Genomic DNA, 15,000 nt, shown 5'->3' on the forward strand with positions numbered 1-15,000 from the left:
CAGCCTGCACGGCGTGCACGATGCTACGGAAACGCGGCTTCTCCTCCGTCCGCCGCAGCATCAGACCCATCTGCCGCGTGAAGGTGGAGGCCAGCCAGTCCCGCACCTCCGACGGCACAGAGTCCGACTGGATGTCGCTCAGCTCATCCTCCGTGTCCACCAGCCGCCTGCAGGGGGAGACAGAGAGGGTGAGCTGCAGATTTCACCGCAGCTTGCCCTCCGTGATAAATGCACACCCTTGGCCTGCCTGCTTGGTTCCAGGCACTGTTGCTGTTCAAGTTGCATGGGGCGGTGCTCTGAGCCGACATCTGTCTAAAATGACAACATAGTTCCCCTCAGACAAACAGCCTCGGCACTGCAGACATCGGTTATGTCTGAATCATCATAGCCAATCAGCTGCGACGCATATATTCCCGGGTTTGACAGCTCTGGAGGGACAGGGAAGGGACAGCAGGGAGGTGGCGTGCAGTGATGTCACCAGCACCAGCGCTTTAAAAGATAGCGAGGCCTCGAGCCTGGAAAACGGATGTTGTAAGGTTTCACGGTCTGAAAGAAGCGTTAAGAAAAGCCCTTTGTAAATCTTTGTGAGTGTGACTGAATCTGAAATGAATGCAGAAATAAAAAAATAAATAAAACAGTTTGATCCCTTTGAAACCCTCTGGATTGTTTTATATTTATTCATGTTTATCTGTATTTGTGTGTGTGTGCGTGTGTGTGTGTGTGTGTGTGTGTGTGTGTGTGTGTGTGTGCGCTTTATAATGAAATGTAAATGACTGCAGTGTGTCTGGATTGAGCCACAGTAGTGTGTCTGTTTGAACTGATTGAGTGTGCGTTTACCCTGCTTTGCCCATTATTTACCCTCACACTCCACTTCTGAACCGTGGAGATATTTTCCTCTGGCTTCCAAATCCTCTCTTTATCTCTAATGCCCCCACTCCATACCCCAGAATCTAACATCCACCTCATCCACACACACACACACACACACACACACACACACACACACACACATACACCATTGGGCTGCAGTTCATGAAGTTAAGTACTTCATCTTTATCAATCGGACTTTGTGGCTTGGCATAAAATAGATTCAATAGATTCTCCTCTGGCATTGTTTGCTTTAATGTGAGGCCTTGTAATTGGCTGTTTTAGGTAGCTGTGAGAGGGTAAGAGGAGGTACAAAGCAGGTCTGCTTCATGTTTTTAATAAGACAGTACTACCCAGCCTCCTTTTCTGAGTATGTGTGAGTGGTTTGGGGTTGTTACATTACATTACCTTTGTATTACAGTTATATACAAATTATATACATTACATGTACATAATATATATATTACATTGTATTACAGGAAAACACTCTTATTCAGAGCAACTTGTATAGGTTACAATTTTTCCTGGATATTTACGGACACATTTGTGGGTTGTACCTTGCCCAAGGGTACAACAGTAGTGCCGAACCGGTAACCTAGTTACAAGTTACACCTACAGTTACAAGACCCTGCTCCTGTCGACTACACCACACTCCTACTTGTTAAGGAGACCCATCAGGGTGCCTGGATGTGCCTGGTTCCAGCTAATTGGACATGGATAATTGGACATGCTGAATCTCCTAGATGTAGACCAATTCCGTCAGAGAAGGCAGGGTAAGTGGGTGAGTGTGTGAGTGTGTGTGTGTGTGTGTGTGTGTGTGTGTGTTTGGTGAAGGGGGGGGGGGGGGGGGGGGGGCAGCGTACCGAGTCTCCTCGATGTAGACCGACTCCAGAACAGAGGCTGCATATTCCAGGTTCTTCTTCAGGTCCACGAGGGAGGCTTCTCCTCTCTCCAGCTGCTTCACCAAACATCGCAGTCTGCAAGGAGACACACCAAATCATTACATGACATTACTACATTATTTTATTATTGGCATTTAGCAGACACTCTTATCCAGAACGACTTACACCAGACACAGTTTTTCTTGCAACGTTATCCTTTTATACAGCTGGATATTTTACTGAGGCAACTTTACTGAGGTACACTGCCCAAGGGTCTAGCATCAGCGCCCCAGCGAGGAATCGAACCAGCAACCTTTCGGTTACAAGCTCTGCTCCTTACTGCTATACTACACTGCCTCCTCATTACACAGTATTATTACATTACATTATTGGCATTTAGCAGACGCTCTTATCCAGAGCAACTGATATACGTTACAGTTTTACATATTACCCCTTTACACAGCTGGATATTTACTGAGGGAATTGTAGGTTAAGTATCTTGCCTAAGGCTATGGCAGCAGTGCCCCAGCAGGGAATCAAACCAGCAAACTTTCGGTTACGAGCCCTGCTCCGTGCCACTACACCACACTGCCGCCTCATGTCAGTCCTGTCCTGCTAAGCGGGACGCTGAGACAGGCGTACTCCCGGTGAACTCCATTGATTTTCTCTGTGGTCTGTGCAGTTCTGACAGCATCAGTCAGCTGGCCTGTCACATGGCTCCATTGCTCTCCCGGGGCCCCCGTTCCACTGCAGAAACAAATTGTCACTTGAAACGTCTCTGTCCGTCACTCCGTCAGGGGGCCCGGCCTGAGAAGGTGTCCTCTTCTGTCTCTGCATTGCTCTTCTCGTCTTCAATCAAATCCCTGCCTGGTCCTCCCTGTTCTGGGATCAGCGCTTCGTGATCAAGCGGCAGAAGGTCTGTGCTGAGGATTCCTCGGAGAGACAGCGTTTGGGTAAAAAACACAAATCCCCCCCTCCCCCTCCCCCAGGTAAATCTGAGGAGGGTCAACCCTGAGATTTGGAGGCGGCTTTTGAGCAGGCGATGGCGGTTAAAAAAAAAAAAACTGCGCCAGGCTCGTCAGCTAAATGCCAGTCTTGTAACTGAAAATGTCAGTTGCCCACGAAGGTGCTGCCAGAAATTTAATTTCAAAAAGGACGGCTCACATTCACGAACTTATTACACTGGGAGGCAATCAGGCTGTCTCTTCTCTCACGAAGCTGTGCTTCGGCTCAAGTTGGAGCAGTCAAATGTTTGGATATCGCTGACGGAGCACGGCTGTCATAAGCAGCCCTCTACTGCATGGCACACCTCCGAAAGAAAGGCAGGTTCATCATTGCAGAGCCAATGGCTGTCCACAAGGAGGGGTTCACTTTGTCCATGAGCCCAGGATTGTGATGGGGACACTGTGTGATTGGAGGTGTTGTCAAATTTAAAGGTTTAAAAAGGTAAAGGTTTAAATTTTACAGACAGGTGCGTGTTGCTTCAAAAAATTGAATAAGAGAATGGGTAAAAAATGGTAAAGCCTGCACTTTCCTGCACATTACTCAGACAGTACCTCCTCTCTACATAGGGTGGATTAGGGTTATGAGCAGGTTCTGGTTTACAGCTATGAGCAGGTAGGGGGTTTGCTGGGTCAGTGACAGCTTGTCTGGTCGAATCAGCCCAAAAAAAAAGCTAACAAGCAGCTCCAATGTCCGGCCAATCGGAGAGCAAATATCACAGACCACATCCAGGCAGGCAGGAGAACTGTGCAAACACACGGCTCTCAGTGCACAGCCCTTTCTGTGACATTATGTACCAGAGAAAATAGCACTGTGTGTGAATGTGTGTGTGTGTGCGTGTGTGCGTGTGTGCGTGTGTGTGTGTGTGTGTGTGTGTGTGTGTGTGTGTGTGTGTGTGTGTGTGTGTGTGTGTGTGTGTGGCAATGCACTGTTGGTGAGGGTGGGTGACAGTGGTTCTAGTGGTTGGGGGTGGTGTTCTCTCTGCTTTTCCAGGGTGAAAAACTACAGGCAGTCAGAGCAATGCCTAGCACTGGAGGGGGAGGGAGATGGAAGGTATTAAGGCAGTGCGTCTTTCCCCTGCAGTGGGATTTGTCCTGTCCGTCAAGACATCAACCGGTACATCCTCTCCCGTCCATTCTTCCTTTTGACCTTTGACCTTCCTTCACACCCCACCAGGAGCCACAGAGGCGAGCAGTGAGGGGAGAACTTGCTACCTGACGGTGCCACTGACAGCCTAAGACAGGTGACTTGTTTAATCAGGTTGCCATACACATACACGCTTACATTGTTGCAAATGCTGTTTGAGTGGTATGTCCCACTCAGACAGCAGTAATCAATGCATGCACACACACAACCACACACACACACACACACACACACACACACACACACACACACATGCACGCACGCACGCACACACACGCACGCACGCATGCACGTGTGCACACCACACACGCATGCACACGCACACACACACACACACACACATGCATGCACACGCACGCACACACACACACACACACACACACACTTCAGACACATACACACACACACACACACACGCACACACACACGCACACACACACACACACACACACACACGCACACACGCACACACACACACGCACACACACACACACATGCACACATGCACGCATGCACGCATGCACGTGTGCATACACGCATGAACACACACACACACACACACACACACACACACACACACTTCAGACACATACACACACAGATTGTACATGATAATAAATCTGCCAGAGTTAACCAGATTCATCTTGGCTCACACAACACGCACATTCAGTTTGGAACCAAGCAATTTCCAGCCAGTACCAGGATTTGGAAGGAATTAGAGCCTCATCCAACACAAAATGTGTTCCTATGTGATTGGATTACACAGACATACACAAATCTCTCTTCACTTATCAGATGAACTCCTTAAATCAAAGACAAGCTCAGCACAATGACAATATATCACTTCATAATATTCATATTAGTATAATATTTCCACACTGCATATGACCAAATGAAGCATATATGCATTATAATCCATTGGTTGTACTATTGTGGTTGCATACATTCACAGGTGGAGTAAAATTAGCTGTCCTGGAGCACCTAATTTTTACCGTTACCGTTAACATAAACAGATTACATTTGGTATGGTTATTTCAAAATTTTATTTTATTTCATTATGGAGTAATCTCTTAATCCCTGCACCCAGATATTTTTTTTCCACAGTCCCTAGCGATTTTCAAATGCATCTAAATAACAGCTTATAAACTTCAAAAATATTCTGCATGATTCACACAAATGATTCCTGCACCATATGAAAGTGTGCCATATTGGGAAAAGATCAGAGTCTGTCCCAAGATTCTGAGATCCTTTTGCTCCCACATGCAATGTGACTTGTATTTCAACATGCATGCGTAAATATGAGATGATGCGCATTTGCATTTGACTGTTCTGAAGCAGACTTCATAATCCTGATTTTGCACGCTGAGCAAAGTGCTCACACAGAGCAGAACACCCGTTTGCTTGATAAATACAGCACTTTATTGGATCCGAGAACTTCAAAGGTTGCTTCAAAAACCTGTGGAAACATTGTTCTCATTCCACTAAAACATCCCAGCAGTGCAGACAATGGGGGGAGTTAAAGTAAACTGGTCTAGAACATTCTGTCCTTGCGGTGATAACTGAACCCCACATACATAAATTTTAAAAACCCAAGCAAGCAAAAAACGAGCCCTTTACAGAAAACTGCTATACAAATGTTACATGAATAATATCCATATCCAAAAATCTTACTTTAGATACAAGTACAAAATTCTGCAGACAGGATATTCTAATTATGTAATACACTGAATATATTCTGTACGTATTTCACGTCCAAGGTTGGGTCCCCCTCCGTGTGTGACAGAGGCCAATGTCCTCTCAGGTTACAGATTTCGGCACGGTCCTGAGGCAAATGGAAACAGGAACCAAACTAACCAGTTGATCAGTTTTTTTTTGGCATTCCTGTCACAAGACAGAATCAACATCTAAATAACTAATATCAAACTCTGCTGAGACGCTGTGCTTTGGCAAGCGACAAATGTCTCAACACTATGCGACCCATCCTGTAGAACATTGAAACAGAGGTACCGTACTAATACCAAACGAAGCCGAGACTCTACACGTGCCTGCCTGTGCACTTTTCATCCAGCACTGGTGGTGCTGAGATTTTATCTCTCCTGCTGAAAAAAAAAAGCTTAAACTTAATGCTTGTGCTTTTTTATTCCTCCGAACTACAAGTAATCTACTTTGCAGGCATTACGAAAATACGCAAAAAAAAGTATTTTCAAAAGCTGAGCTCTCGGGTTCAAGTGCGTCTGCAGGTCCAGGGCAGACAGGATATCCAAAGAAGGGACAGGGGAGGACCTTCCTAAAGAGGAGGGAAAATGGGGAAAAAACCCGGAAAAATCCCAGAAAATGCCACTGAAGCTGAATTATCTGTCTGCCAAAGCTCTACATTATATTACATTACATTACATCATTTAGCAGATGCTTTTACCCAGAGCGACTTCCAAATAAGTGCATCACTATGCTAAGAGTAGCTATCGCCAAATATTACAAAAAGTCAGTAAGGTACTGAGTTAAGTGCTAAACTAGTGTAGAGTGTTTTTTTTTAAAATAGGGGTAGATAGGATGGATAGAGATAGACAGAGAGGAAGGTAGACTAGAGATACAGCTTTAAAAGATGAGTTTTCAGTTTTCTCTTGAGGGCGCCCAGGGAGTCTGTTGTCCGAATCTCGGCAGGAAGCTCATTCCACCGGTGTGGAGCCAGTACTGAGAAGAGGCGGGTCCGAGAGATGCTGCCCTTGTATTTTGGGACACAGAGGCGACCCGAGGTAGCAGAGCACAGCACTCTTGCTGGCTTGTAGGCCTTGATCATCTATCCTATCGATTGCTATTTTCATTTTTAAAAAAAGGGCACTCTACACTCGCCTAGCATTTAACTTTCTATCTTACTGACCTCTTGTAATACTTTGCGATAACTGCTCTTAGCGTAGTGATGCACCTGTTTGGAAGTCGATCTGGGTAAGAGCACCTGCTAAGTGAAGTAATGTAATGTAAGGATCGTGTCCTGTATGCGTTGGGCGGCTGATCCATTAAGTCCCTTACAGGTTAGTAGCGAGGTCTTGAACTTGATCCTCGCTGCAACCGGTAGCCAGTGGAGGGACTCAAAGAGAGCTCCATGTTCCATGTGATTCGTTTCAGAACCAAATCCACACCATGATCATTGAAACTGTTGCCGACAGAACAATCGGAAAAGAGCAGTCATGAAAGCACCAGAAGCTCAGTTAAGACGCAATGCTCGGCATATTGCATGACACAGTGCTCCTACCAATGCAAATGAAAACGTACAGACTGACAGCAAGTGGCCCTTACATATTCTGAAGCCTCACGGGCGCGCCCCTTTGGTGTTGACAGAGAGACAGAGGCAGACAGACATACTGAGCCAAATTCAAGGGTAAAAAAGCTAAAATCTGTGGAAAGGTGTCACAGCTGGAAACAGGCTGAAAGCTAATTTTACGCTGATGCTATGACTTAGCAACTGTCTTTGTGAAGAGCTAACTCAGAGTAACTTGACAATTTGTAGTGAAATGAATTTTTTTTCCCCCATTTTGGATATGTTTCCTGGGGGAAGCCATTGGATGCAACGCCATACCCCTGGTTGACGCAGTGATTTCAGGCAGCATGTTGGCATTTCAGCAGGGTAAATTCACTAAGGCTGGCGCTTCCTTGGCAAACAGCAACCAGGACTTCTTGTTTCATATTGGGTCTGGATCAGTGGATTACAATGCACTGTGCAAGATTAAGCCCGCATTACAGTGTGAATGAAGAATGCTTGGCTGGCCCAAAGAGGTGTAATCGGATAAGCGTTCTGTCATCTCTTCTGTTCCCTTGTATTATTTTGACTCTACATTCTACGTTTTGAATTTTTCATCCCACCCACAGATGAACCGCTTCATTTCCGAGGCTGCGACTGACATTTGTAAAGGTGAGTCTCTGCGCACCCCCCCCCCCCCCGTGTCAGAGCCGCATGGAGCCACAGCACTGTCACCATAAAGACTGCAACGGCACCCCATAAATCAGCCTGCTGAACCAGTCCTTCAGCCAACTCACCCAACCGCTGTCCCACACTGGCCCCGGGTAACTCAACCCCAGATTGCCTGTCAGCCCCCCCCAACCCTCCCACACCGGGGGAGCCATTAAATCTTGGCCCACATCCCAGTCTGCCCTGTCAGCCCCCCCCCCCAAGAGACGGCCCATACAAATGGACATCCTATGCTTTTAAGCCTCTAACTCCCTGTAATTTACTGTAAGAGGGTGTTTTATCATTTTGGCTGGTTTGGAACTGTCCTGTCAAATCTCTTAAATATGTTTCTTGTTAGATTCTGCGGCTGGCCTTTTGCAGTGAGAGCTTTAAGCGCTGCTTTCTATTGGTGTGTGGAAGTGGGGTACATTAGTGGCAACACTAACCAGTCACATTTTACCCAGTATGCATATTTCACAAATAGCCAATGAATGATATTTAACTCCTTATCCTAGAACAACACTTCATGATTTTGCCCTCGTTAAGGATTGTTTGAGTTCAAAGTTATATTTTCATGGCAGAATCTGCTTCTGCTTCAGAAGGGAGAGTGTTTACCTAGAGTGTTTAGTCAGAGGCTTTATGAGGTCACGCTCTTTTGACGCTTGCTATACATTTATCATTCGCACGGAAACACCATGTTCACTTGCCTTTTTAACGTTTCATGTGATGCCGATTCATCTTTTTAAAATATGTCAGGTTTTTATTCACATTCTCAGAAGGCACACTTGAGAAGCAGTGGGAGAGAGAAAGAGAGAGAGACAGAGAGAGAGAGAGAGAGAGAGGGAGAGAGACAGAGAGAGAGAGAGAGAGAGAGAGAGAGAGAGAGAGAGAGAGAGAGAGAGAGACAGAGACAGAGAGAGAGAGAGAGACAGAGACAGAGAGAGAGAGAGAGAGACAGAGACAGAGAGAGAGACAGAGAGAGAGAGAGAGAGAGAGACAGAGAGAGACAGAGAGAGAGAGAGACAGACAGAGAGAGGGAGGGAGAGAGAGAGAGAGAGACGGAGAGAGAGAGAGAGAGAGAGACAGAGACAGAGAGAGAGAGAGAGAGAGAGAGAGAGAGAGAGAGAGAGACAGAGAGAGAGACAGAGAGAGACAGAGAGAGAGAGAGAGAGAAGAGAGACAGAGACAGAGACAGAGAGAGAGAGACAGAGAAGCATCACGTCTCTTGTTTGGTTTCAGACATTCCGTTCTCTGTGACTCATGCCGCCCATTGGTGTGATACACACGCGATGGACAGACAGGAGATAAATAAATGAATAAAAAAGCAGGGGTGTGTGTGTGTGGAGGGGGGGTTGTAAGATGCCATCGCACCGCTGTGGCACGTATTCAGCGACTTAATGATCTCATTAATGTTGCGTCTCTGCTTGCTAACGAGATATGAGAGGCTCCTGAATGAAGCATGACAAGAACTGGGGGGGGGGGGGGGAGGCCTTTGGGAGCGGGGCTGCCGAGCAAGGGGGGGGGGGGATCAAAATGTCATCTCATTAATCAGGGAGGCGGAGAGCCCTGAGCAAAAGCAAATCGAGATGGAACGCCAAGGTTGGTAAACATCGCCTCCGTTTATGTAGTGGGATAACATCGTTATTGCCATTACTGTTATGGTTTTGCCAGCATGAGCAGGAACAGACCGCAGCTCCCAAATCAGACAGTTTAACACATGCTGGAATCCATTTTCAATGCAGGATTGCTGCACAGTTTATACAACAAGGTTATAGAGTATTTATATAGCAGGGCATATCATGCATATAGCACTGTTATAAACAGTTTACACAGCAGGGTTATACAGCATTTATACAGCAGATCTACATGTCTTTAAAGCAGAAGTGTTATGAAGTATATAAAAAGGAGGATTATCTGCCTTTGGGTTGACATCACATGCTAGTTAACGGCAACAGCAACGCCAGCCGATTGGTTACTGAGTCACCCCTCCCCCCCACCTCCCTCAGTTGTTCTGAGTGACAGAGAGCAGGCCTCTCCCCAGAAATTTCCGGAGAGGATGCTATCTTGCCGTGAAGGTCAGGGAGGTGATGCCTAGCTCTATCTATCTGCTCTTTAGAGTCGCAGCAAGACGTGACCAGACAGAGGGGGAAAAAAAAAAAAAAAAAAAAACAGCAAAATACACTTCAGATGAGGTTATCTTTTTCAGAAACAGAGGGAGGGAAAAAAAATTTAAAAACAAACCAGGCAAGTCTATTACTATGGTAATCCTCACTCTGAGCTGAAACCTTTCAAATGCAGAGTATCTTCGATGCATCGAGTGAACTAAACATTCCAACCCGAAAATCTCATTTGCGTTTTCCTCTTTTGCCTCAGACAGTGAGAGAGACAGAGAGAGACAGAGAGAGAGAGAGAGAGAAACAGAGAGAGAGAGAGAGAGAGAGAAAGAGAGACAGACAGAGAGAGGGAGGGAGAGAGAGACAGAGAGGGTGGGAAAGAAGACATGGGCCAGTGACTTGTCCGGCTGTTCGACTAGTTTAATCTGGTCTCTAAACTTTAGGCGGTAACCATGAAGGGAGGCTAACGGGTGTGTTATATTACAACCCATTGGGCACAATTTTAGCAGGATCCCAGATTACAGCCACTGGCTGACAGCAGCCCAACCAGGGCCCCTCTACCTCTGCAGTGGGCGGGGGGAGGTGAACTCTGGAGTAGGTGAGAAGGAGTCCATGTACGAGTGCTCCAGGTAAGTCCTGATCCAGATTCAGAGCTCAATCCCAAAGTTAACTATCAATAAAATGGTCAGTGTAGCATAGCGCTAAGGAGCAGGAATCATAACTGAAAGGTTGCCAGTTTGATTCCCCCACTGGGGAACTCCTGCTGTATGCTTGGGCAAGGTACTTAACCCAGAATGGCCTCAGTAAATATCCAGCTGTATAAATGGATAACGTAAAAATTGTAACCTACGTAAGTCGCTCTGGATAAAAGCACTGTCTAAATGCCAATACTGTAATGTAAAATAAATAAATGTATTGATTTATGGAACTGATCCAGGGTTGTTGCCAAGCAGCCTGATTCTCTACCTGGCATGAGGTGTGTCTAGTGTCTGTGATGGATACAGATAATTCCCCTGAACTGGACAAAAGACTTCCCCAGGGGACAAAAAAAAACTTGGAGGGTGTTCCACAGCAGGTACTCGATTTGAGTGCTGTTTGATGGTGTTCTTTGTGCAGAAATGGAATGTGTGTGTGACTCTGTATGCATGGCTTCTGTTGGATGGCAGACCTTTCGCTGTAGCGGTGCTGACCGTGCAAAACCCACACAACGCATCGGTGCCGTCAATAGAGCAGACAGGAACCAGTATACCGTAATATTGAAAAGTCCTCTTTGAATGGCTCTTACACTTGCCTTGAAGCATTCATTGTCACCCTAAAGCCATGCAATGTAACTAATGTCAGACCAAGCAGAGGTGCAATTCAAAGCTCATTCAAGGGTGCAGATGCCAAGAGTAAATTGGTCTCTGACTCCTTCTCCCACTTTCTCTGTCATCCATTTCCAGCTCCACTATTTCTGTCCTCCCACCCCCTTGCTTGTCCTCTCTCTGTCCCTCTGCCTATTAATACACCTCTTCTTCATGTCTCCCTGTTCTCTGTCTCTCTGTCTTCCTCTCTCTCCACTTCTCCCTGTCTGTCTCTGTCTTCCTCTCTCTCCACTTTTCCCTGTCTATCTCACGCACACGCACGCGCGCACACACGCACACACACACACACACACACACACACACACACACACACACACACACACACAGACTAAAAGCAAGCCTCATCTCCCTGCCCCGCGGGACTCTCTGACGTGTTGCGGTTAATTTCTCTAGCTTTAACGTCGCCACTTGCTGCTCCGCTACTTCCTGTCTGCCTGTGGTTATTAAGCTGATTAATTTAGCATACAGACGTGCCTAAACAAGCTGACCCCTATGACGACGGCTTCCTGCCTCTCTGTCCCAGGGGACTGAGCACACGTCAGGCTGTTTGCTAAACATTGCAGACACAAACGTGTCTGGAAACCTTGTTTTGGGAACATCTGAACGAGCCCCCGGGCAGAGCCGCGGCAGAAACGCGTGCGCTCGATTGAAGACTATTTCACCGTCTGCTGGAGGAGAAAGCGAGCCACAAACTAAACGCGGGCGCGCCACTGCGAGCACCGACGTCAGTCAATCAGAGGCCGGCCTGCTGTCCGCCCAGCAGCAGCACCATCCAGCTCGAAAGGCACAGCCTTTCTCTCCCTTTAACGGACGCGTACCGACGGCACCGCTGGAAACCGTGACCGATGTAGCAGTTTGCTTTTCCCAGGCAATTCCAGGGCATTCACAGTGTCAGCAGTGAATTCTGCCAGCCTGGCTTGGAAAGGCTTGGCTGCACTGGGCAGAGCCCCAGATTTCTGTTTCTTGTTCTGGGGGTGGTGAAGGGAGGGGCGAGGGCAGGTGAGGATCACTGACCGCCATGTTCTGCACTGGAAACAGGGTTGGGGGGGGGTCATTTTTTTAAATTTCAGAGGGTGCAATGTCTGTCAATATTTTGGATGCACTAAAGTGTTTTTAAGTATTATTTTACTGAAGTACCAGCCATTCAGTTATTTAAAAAAACAGGGTAACAGTCACTTAGTTATTGCAATGAGGAGAGTATAGGTCATTCACTTAAATCAAAGACTAAAGTATCAGTCATGCAGTTTTTTCAGAAATCAGAGTATCAGTCACTCAGTTATTTTAAAGACCAGAGTATCAGTCACTCAGTTATTTTAAAGACCAGAGCATCAGTCACTCTGTTATTACAAAGACCAGAGTATCAGTCACTCTGTTCTCAGTGCGGCAGCATCAGTGAGTTAATCACGCGTCAGGAGGCATCAGTTGGCCTCGACGAGGGGAAACAAATGTGTCTTGTAACGGGTTCGGCGTCGGCCCACGTTAATAAGATGCTGAAATGTGTTTTCCTTCAGGCCATTACCCGCATGAGCGATTCGGGAATGATGGCGGGGGGGGGGGGGGCGGGGGGGTGGTGGGGGCGAGTCTCGCCTTGCTGTCCTCCAGAAAACACGGCGCTCCCGGCGACGAGGTGCCGGGTAACAGATGGACTTCTTCACCCGCCGCGGCAGCAGGCTGTGGTAAGTCTTTTGAGACATAAACCACTGCACCAGTTTTCTCAGGATCTGGACTCACATGCGCACCCAGGAACAGCCATTGGAATAAAGCAGGAGGTGGGCTGGCATAAAAAGCCTACAGTGGCAGCTGAAGTTAGGGGTGGAGCCAAGGACAGGGTGGATTCTGAGAATGCAGAGGGGTCACAGTAGAGGCCGGGCCTAGAAAATGGGGTGGAGCCACGGTGGGTGGGGTTAGAGTAGGGACGGAGTCTATGGATGGGGTGAAGCCGTGGTTGGTGGAGCCAAAATAGGGGTGAAGCCTAGGTACGGGATGGGGCTTAACAATGAGGTGAAATTAGGGGATGCCGCAGAGCCTGAGGATGAGGTCGATCCTCGCAATGTGATATATAATAAAAGGGTTTACTTGGCCCCCATTGGGCCTAATATTTACTCACATCCAACGTTGGATGTGGCCGCAGTTCTCAGTCATAAATCACCCACACAGAAAGCAATGCTGTGGTGACATAAATCACTTCTGGGGGACGTGAGGTTCACCGTGACTTATGTGCAGGGCTTCGATTTTCCCTGAAAATCACTCTTCCATAATAATAATAATGCTGGCAGCCCCCAAAGATTTCCCGTGTGCTTCAGAAAGAGAAACCTGGGGCTCTGCCTAAAGACCCATATTATTGAAAAGACAGCAAAAGAGGCACATATGCTTGTCTGTGATGTCTGAGTGTTGGTTACCACCTTGGGGGGTGCTGACTCCATCCAATCAGAAATCATCTGTCTCCCTTCTCACTGCGAGTAAGAGTCTCACTAGCTCCCTGAATAAGCCTCCCATCAGCCAACGCCTTGTAACCACTGAACCTTCATCTTTTCACTTCTGAATTGTACCGGGGGGGGGGGGGGCGGGGGGTTTGTGAGTGTGCGTGTGTGTGTGTGCGCGTGTGCGCGCGCGCACGCGTGTGTACGTATGTGTGTGTGTCCGTGTGCGTACCAGCAGGGGTGATGTAGAGGAACCAAAGAGAAACACTGTCTCAGAGGGGAGGATGGAAGGGGGGGGGGGGTTGGGGGGGGCTGGGGGTGCAGTTGGGGAGGGGGGTGTTGAGGAGGTTGCAGCACCTGCACTAACAAAAGTGGCGTGAAATCAGCAGATTTGCTGGCAGGGCGAGCGTTTTGGGGGGGGGGGGGGGGCTTGATCCATTTTTCGAGACGAGGGGAGAACGATCCAGAGAAATGCAATTACCCATGTCTGGGGTCGATTTCAGCTAGGTAATTACCCGGCTAATTATCAGGTGCAGACTCTGTGATTCACTATCTCTGAAAGGGGACAAGTGATCAATTAACAAGCCCAGTGAGGCAAGAAAAACGGGGGTCTTTTTTTGGTACCGTTTCCGAGTAGCACAGAAGGTTAACTGTAGCCACACATACAAAAGAGCAGATCTCATAATCACACCGTAACGCTGTGGTCAGTGAATGAAGGTGACAGCCGGCTGTTACTGTGTGATGGTGTTATAATTCTGTTATAATGATTCAGTTAATAAGGGAAACAATGTATAGCAGCATTATGCCTCTTGGTGAAAGCAATTAAATAACAACAGAGAAGTCCGTTCTTAGAAAAGAACTAATCTGCAAACTGCAAATTGTTTTTGCTGTCAGAGCAATGTCAACACATTCAGGCAGAAGGACAATTACGTTATGGAACCTCATAATTCATTCCTGTTCAGCTTTAGATCTATTACACTATGAATTATAAAAAGAGCCGCAAGCCAAGAAAAAAAAATTATATATGTACATGCTGACTGCAGCAGGTTAGTCCCACGGCATGGTTATAAAGACCGTTCTGACAGTCACTCAATCTTACAGTCCGGACCATTTCTCAGTACTCATAAGGCTTGCAATCAATCTGCCACAAACTGTGAGAGTACACAACACCCCCAGCCAAAAATCAAACACAATTTTAAGGCAGGTTTCACTTTTTCTAGTAACTCTATCAACATTTTCTTTAAACATTGACCTTTGAATCCA

At 47.1% G+C, this 15,000-nt stretch overlaps 1 protein-coding gene across 1 annotated transcript in view; it reads right to left on the reverse strand.

Annotated features, from left to right (window-relative positions):
• pde1cb (phosphodiesterase 1C, calmodulin-dependent b) overlaps positions 1-15,000 on the reverse strand; it is a 39,450-nt gene that overhangs the window by 11,502 nt on the left and 12,948 nt on the right. Inside the window, exons 3-4 of the mRNA XM_036518839.1 lie at positions 1,731-1,844; positions 1-167 (exon numbers count right to left, since the gene is read on the reverse strand). The exon at positions 1-167 is cut by the window's left edge and continues 16 nt beyond it. Coding sequence (XP_036374732.1) covers positions 1-167; positions 1,731-1,844 — 281 coding nt within the window. The remainder of the gene's footprint in view (positions 168-1,730; positions 1,845-15,000) is intronic.

This window comes from Megalops cyprinoides, chromosome 24 (assembly GCF_013368585.1).
Source record: "Megalops cyprinoides isolate fMegCyp1 chromosome 24, fMegCyp1.pri, whole genome shotgun sequence".
In the NCBI taxonomy this organism is placed as follows: Eukaryota; Metazoa; Chordata; class Actinopteri; order Elopiformes; family Megalopidae; genus Megalops; species Megalops cyprinoides.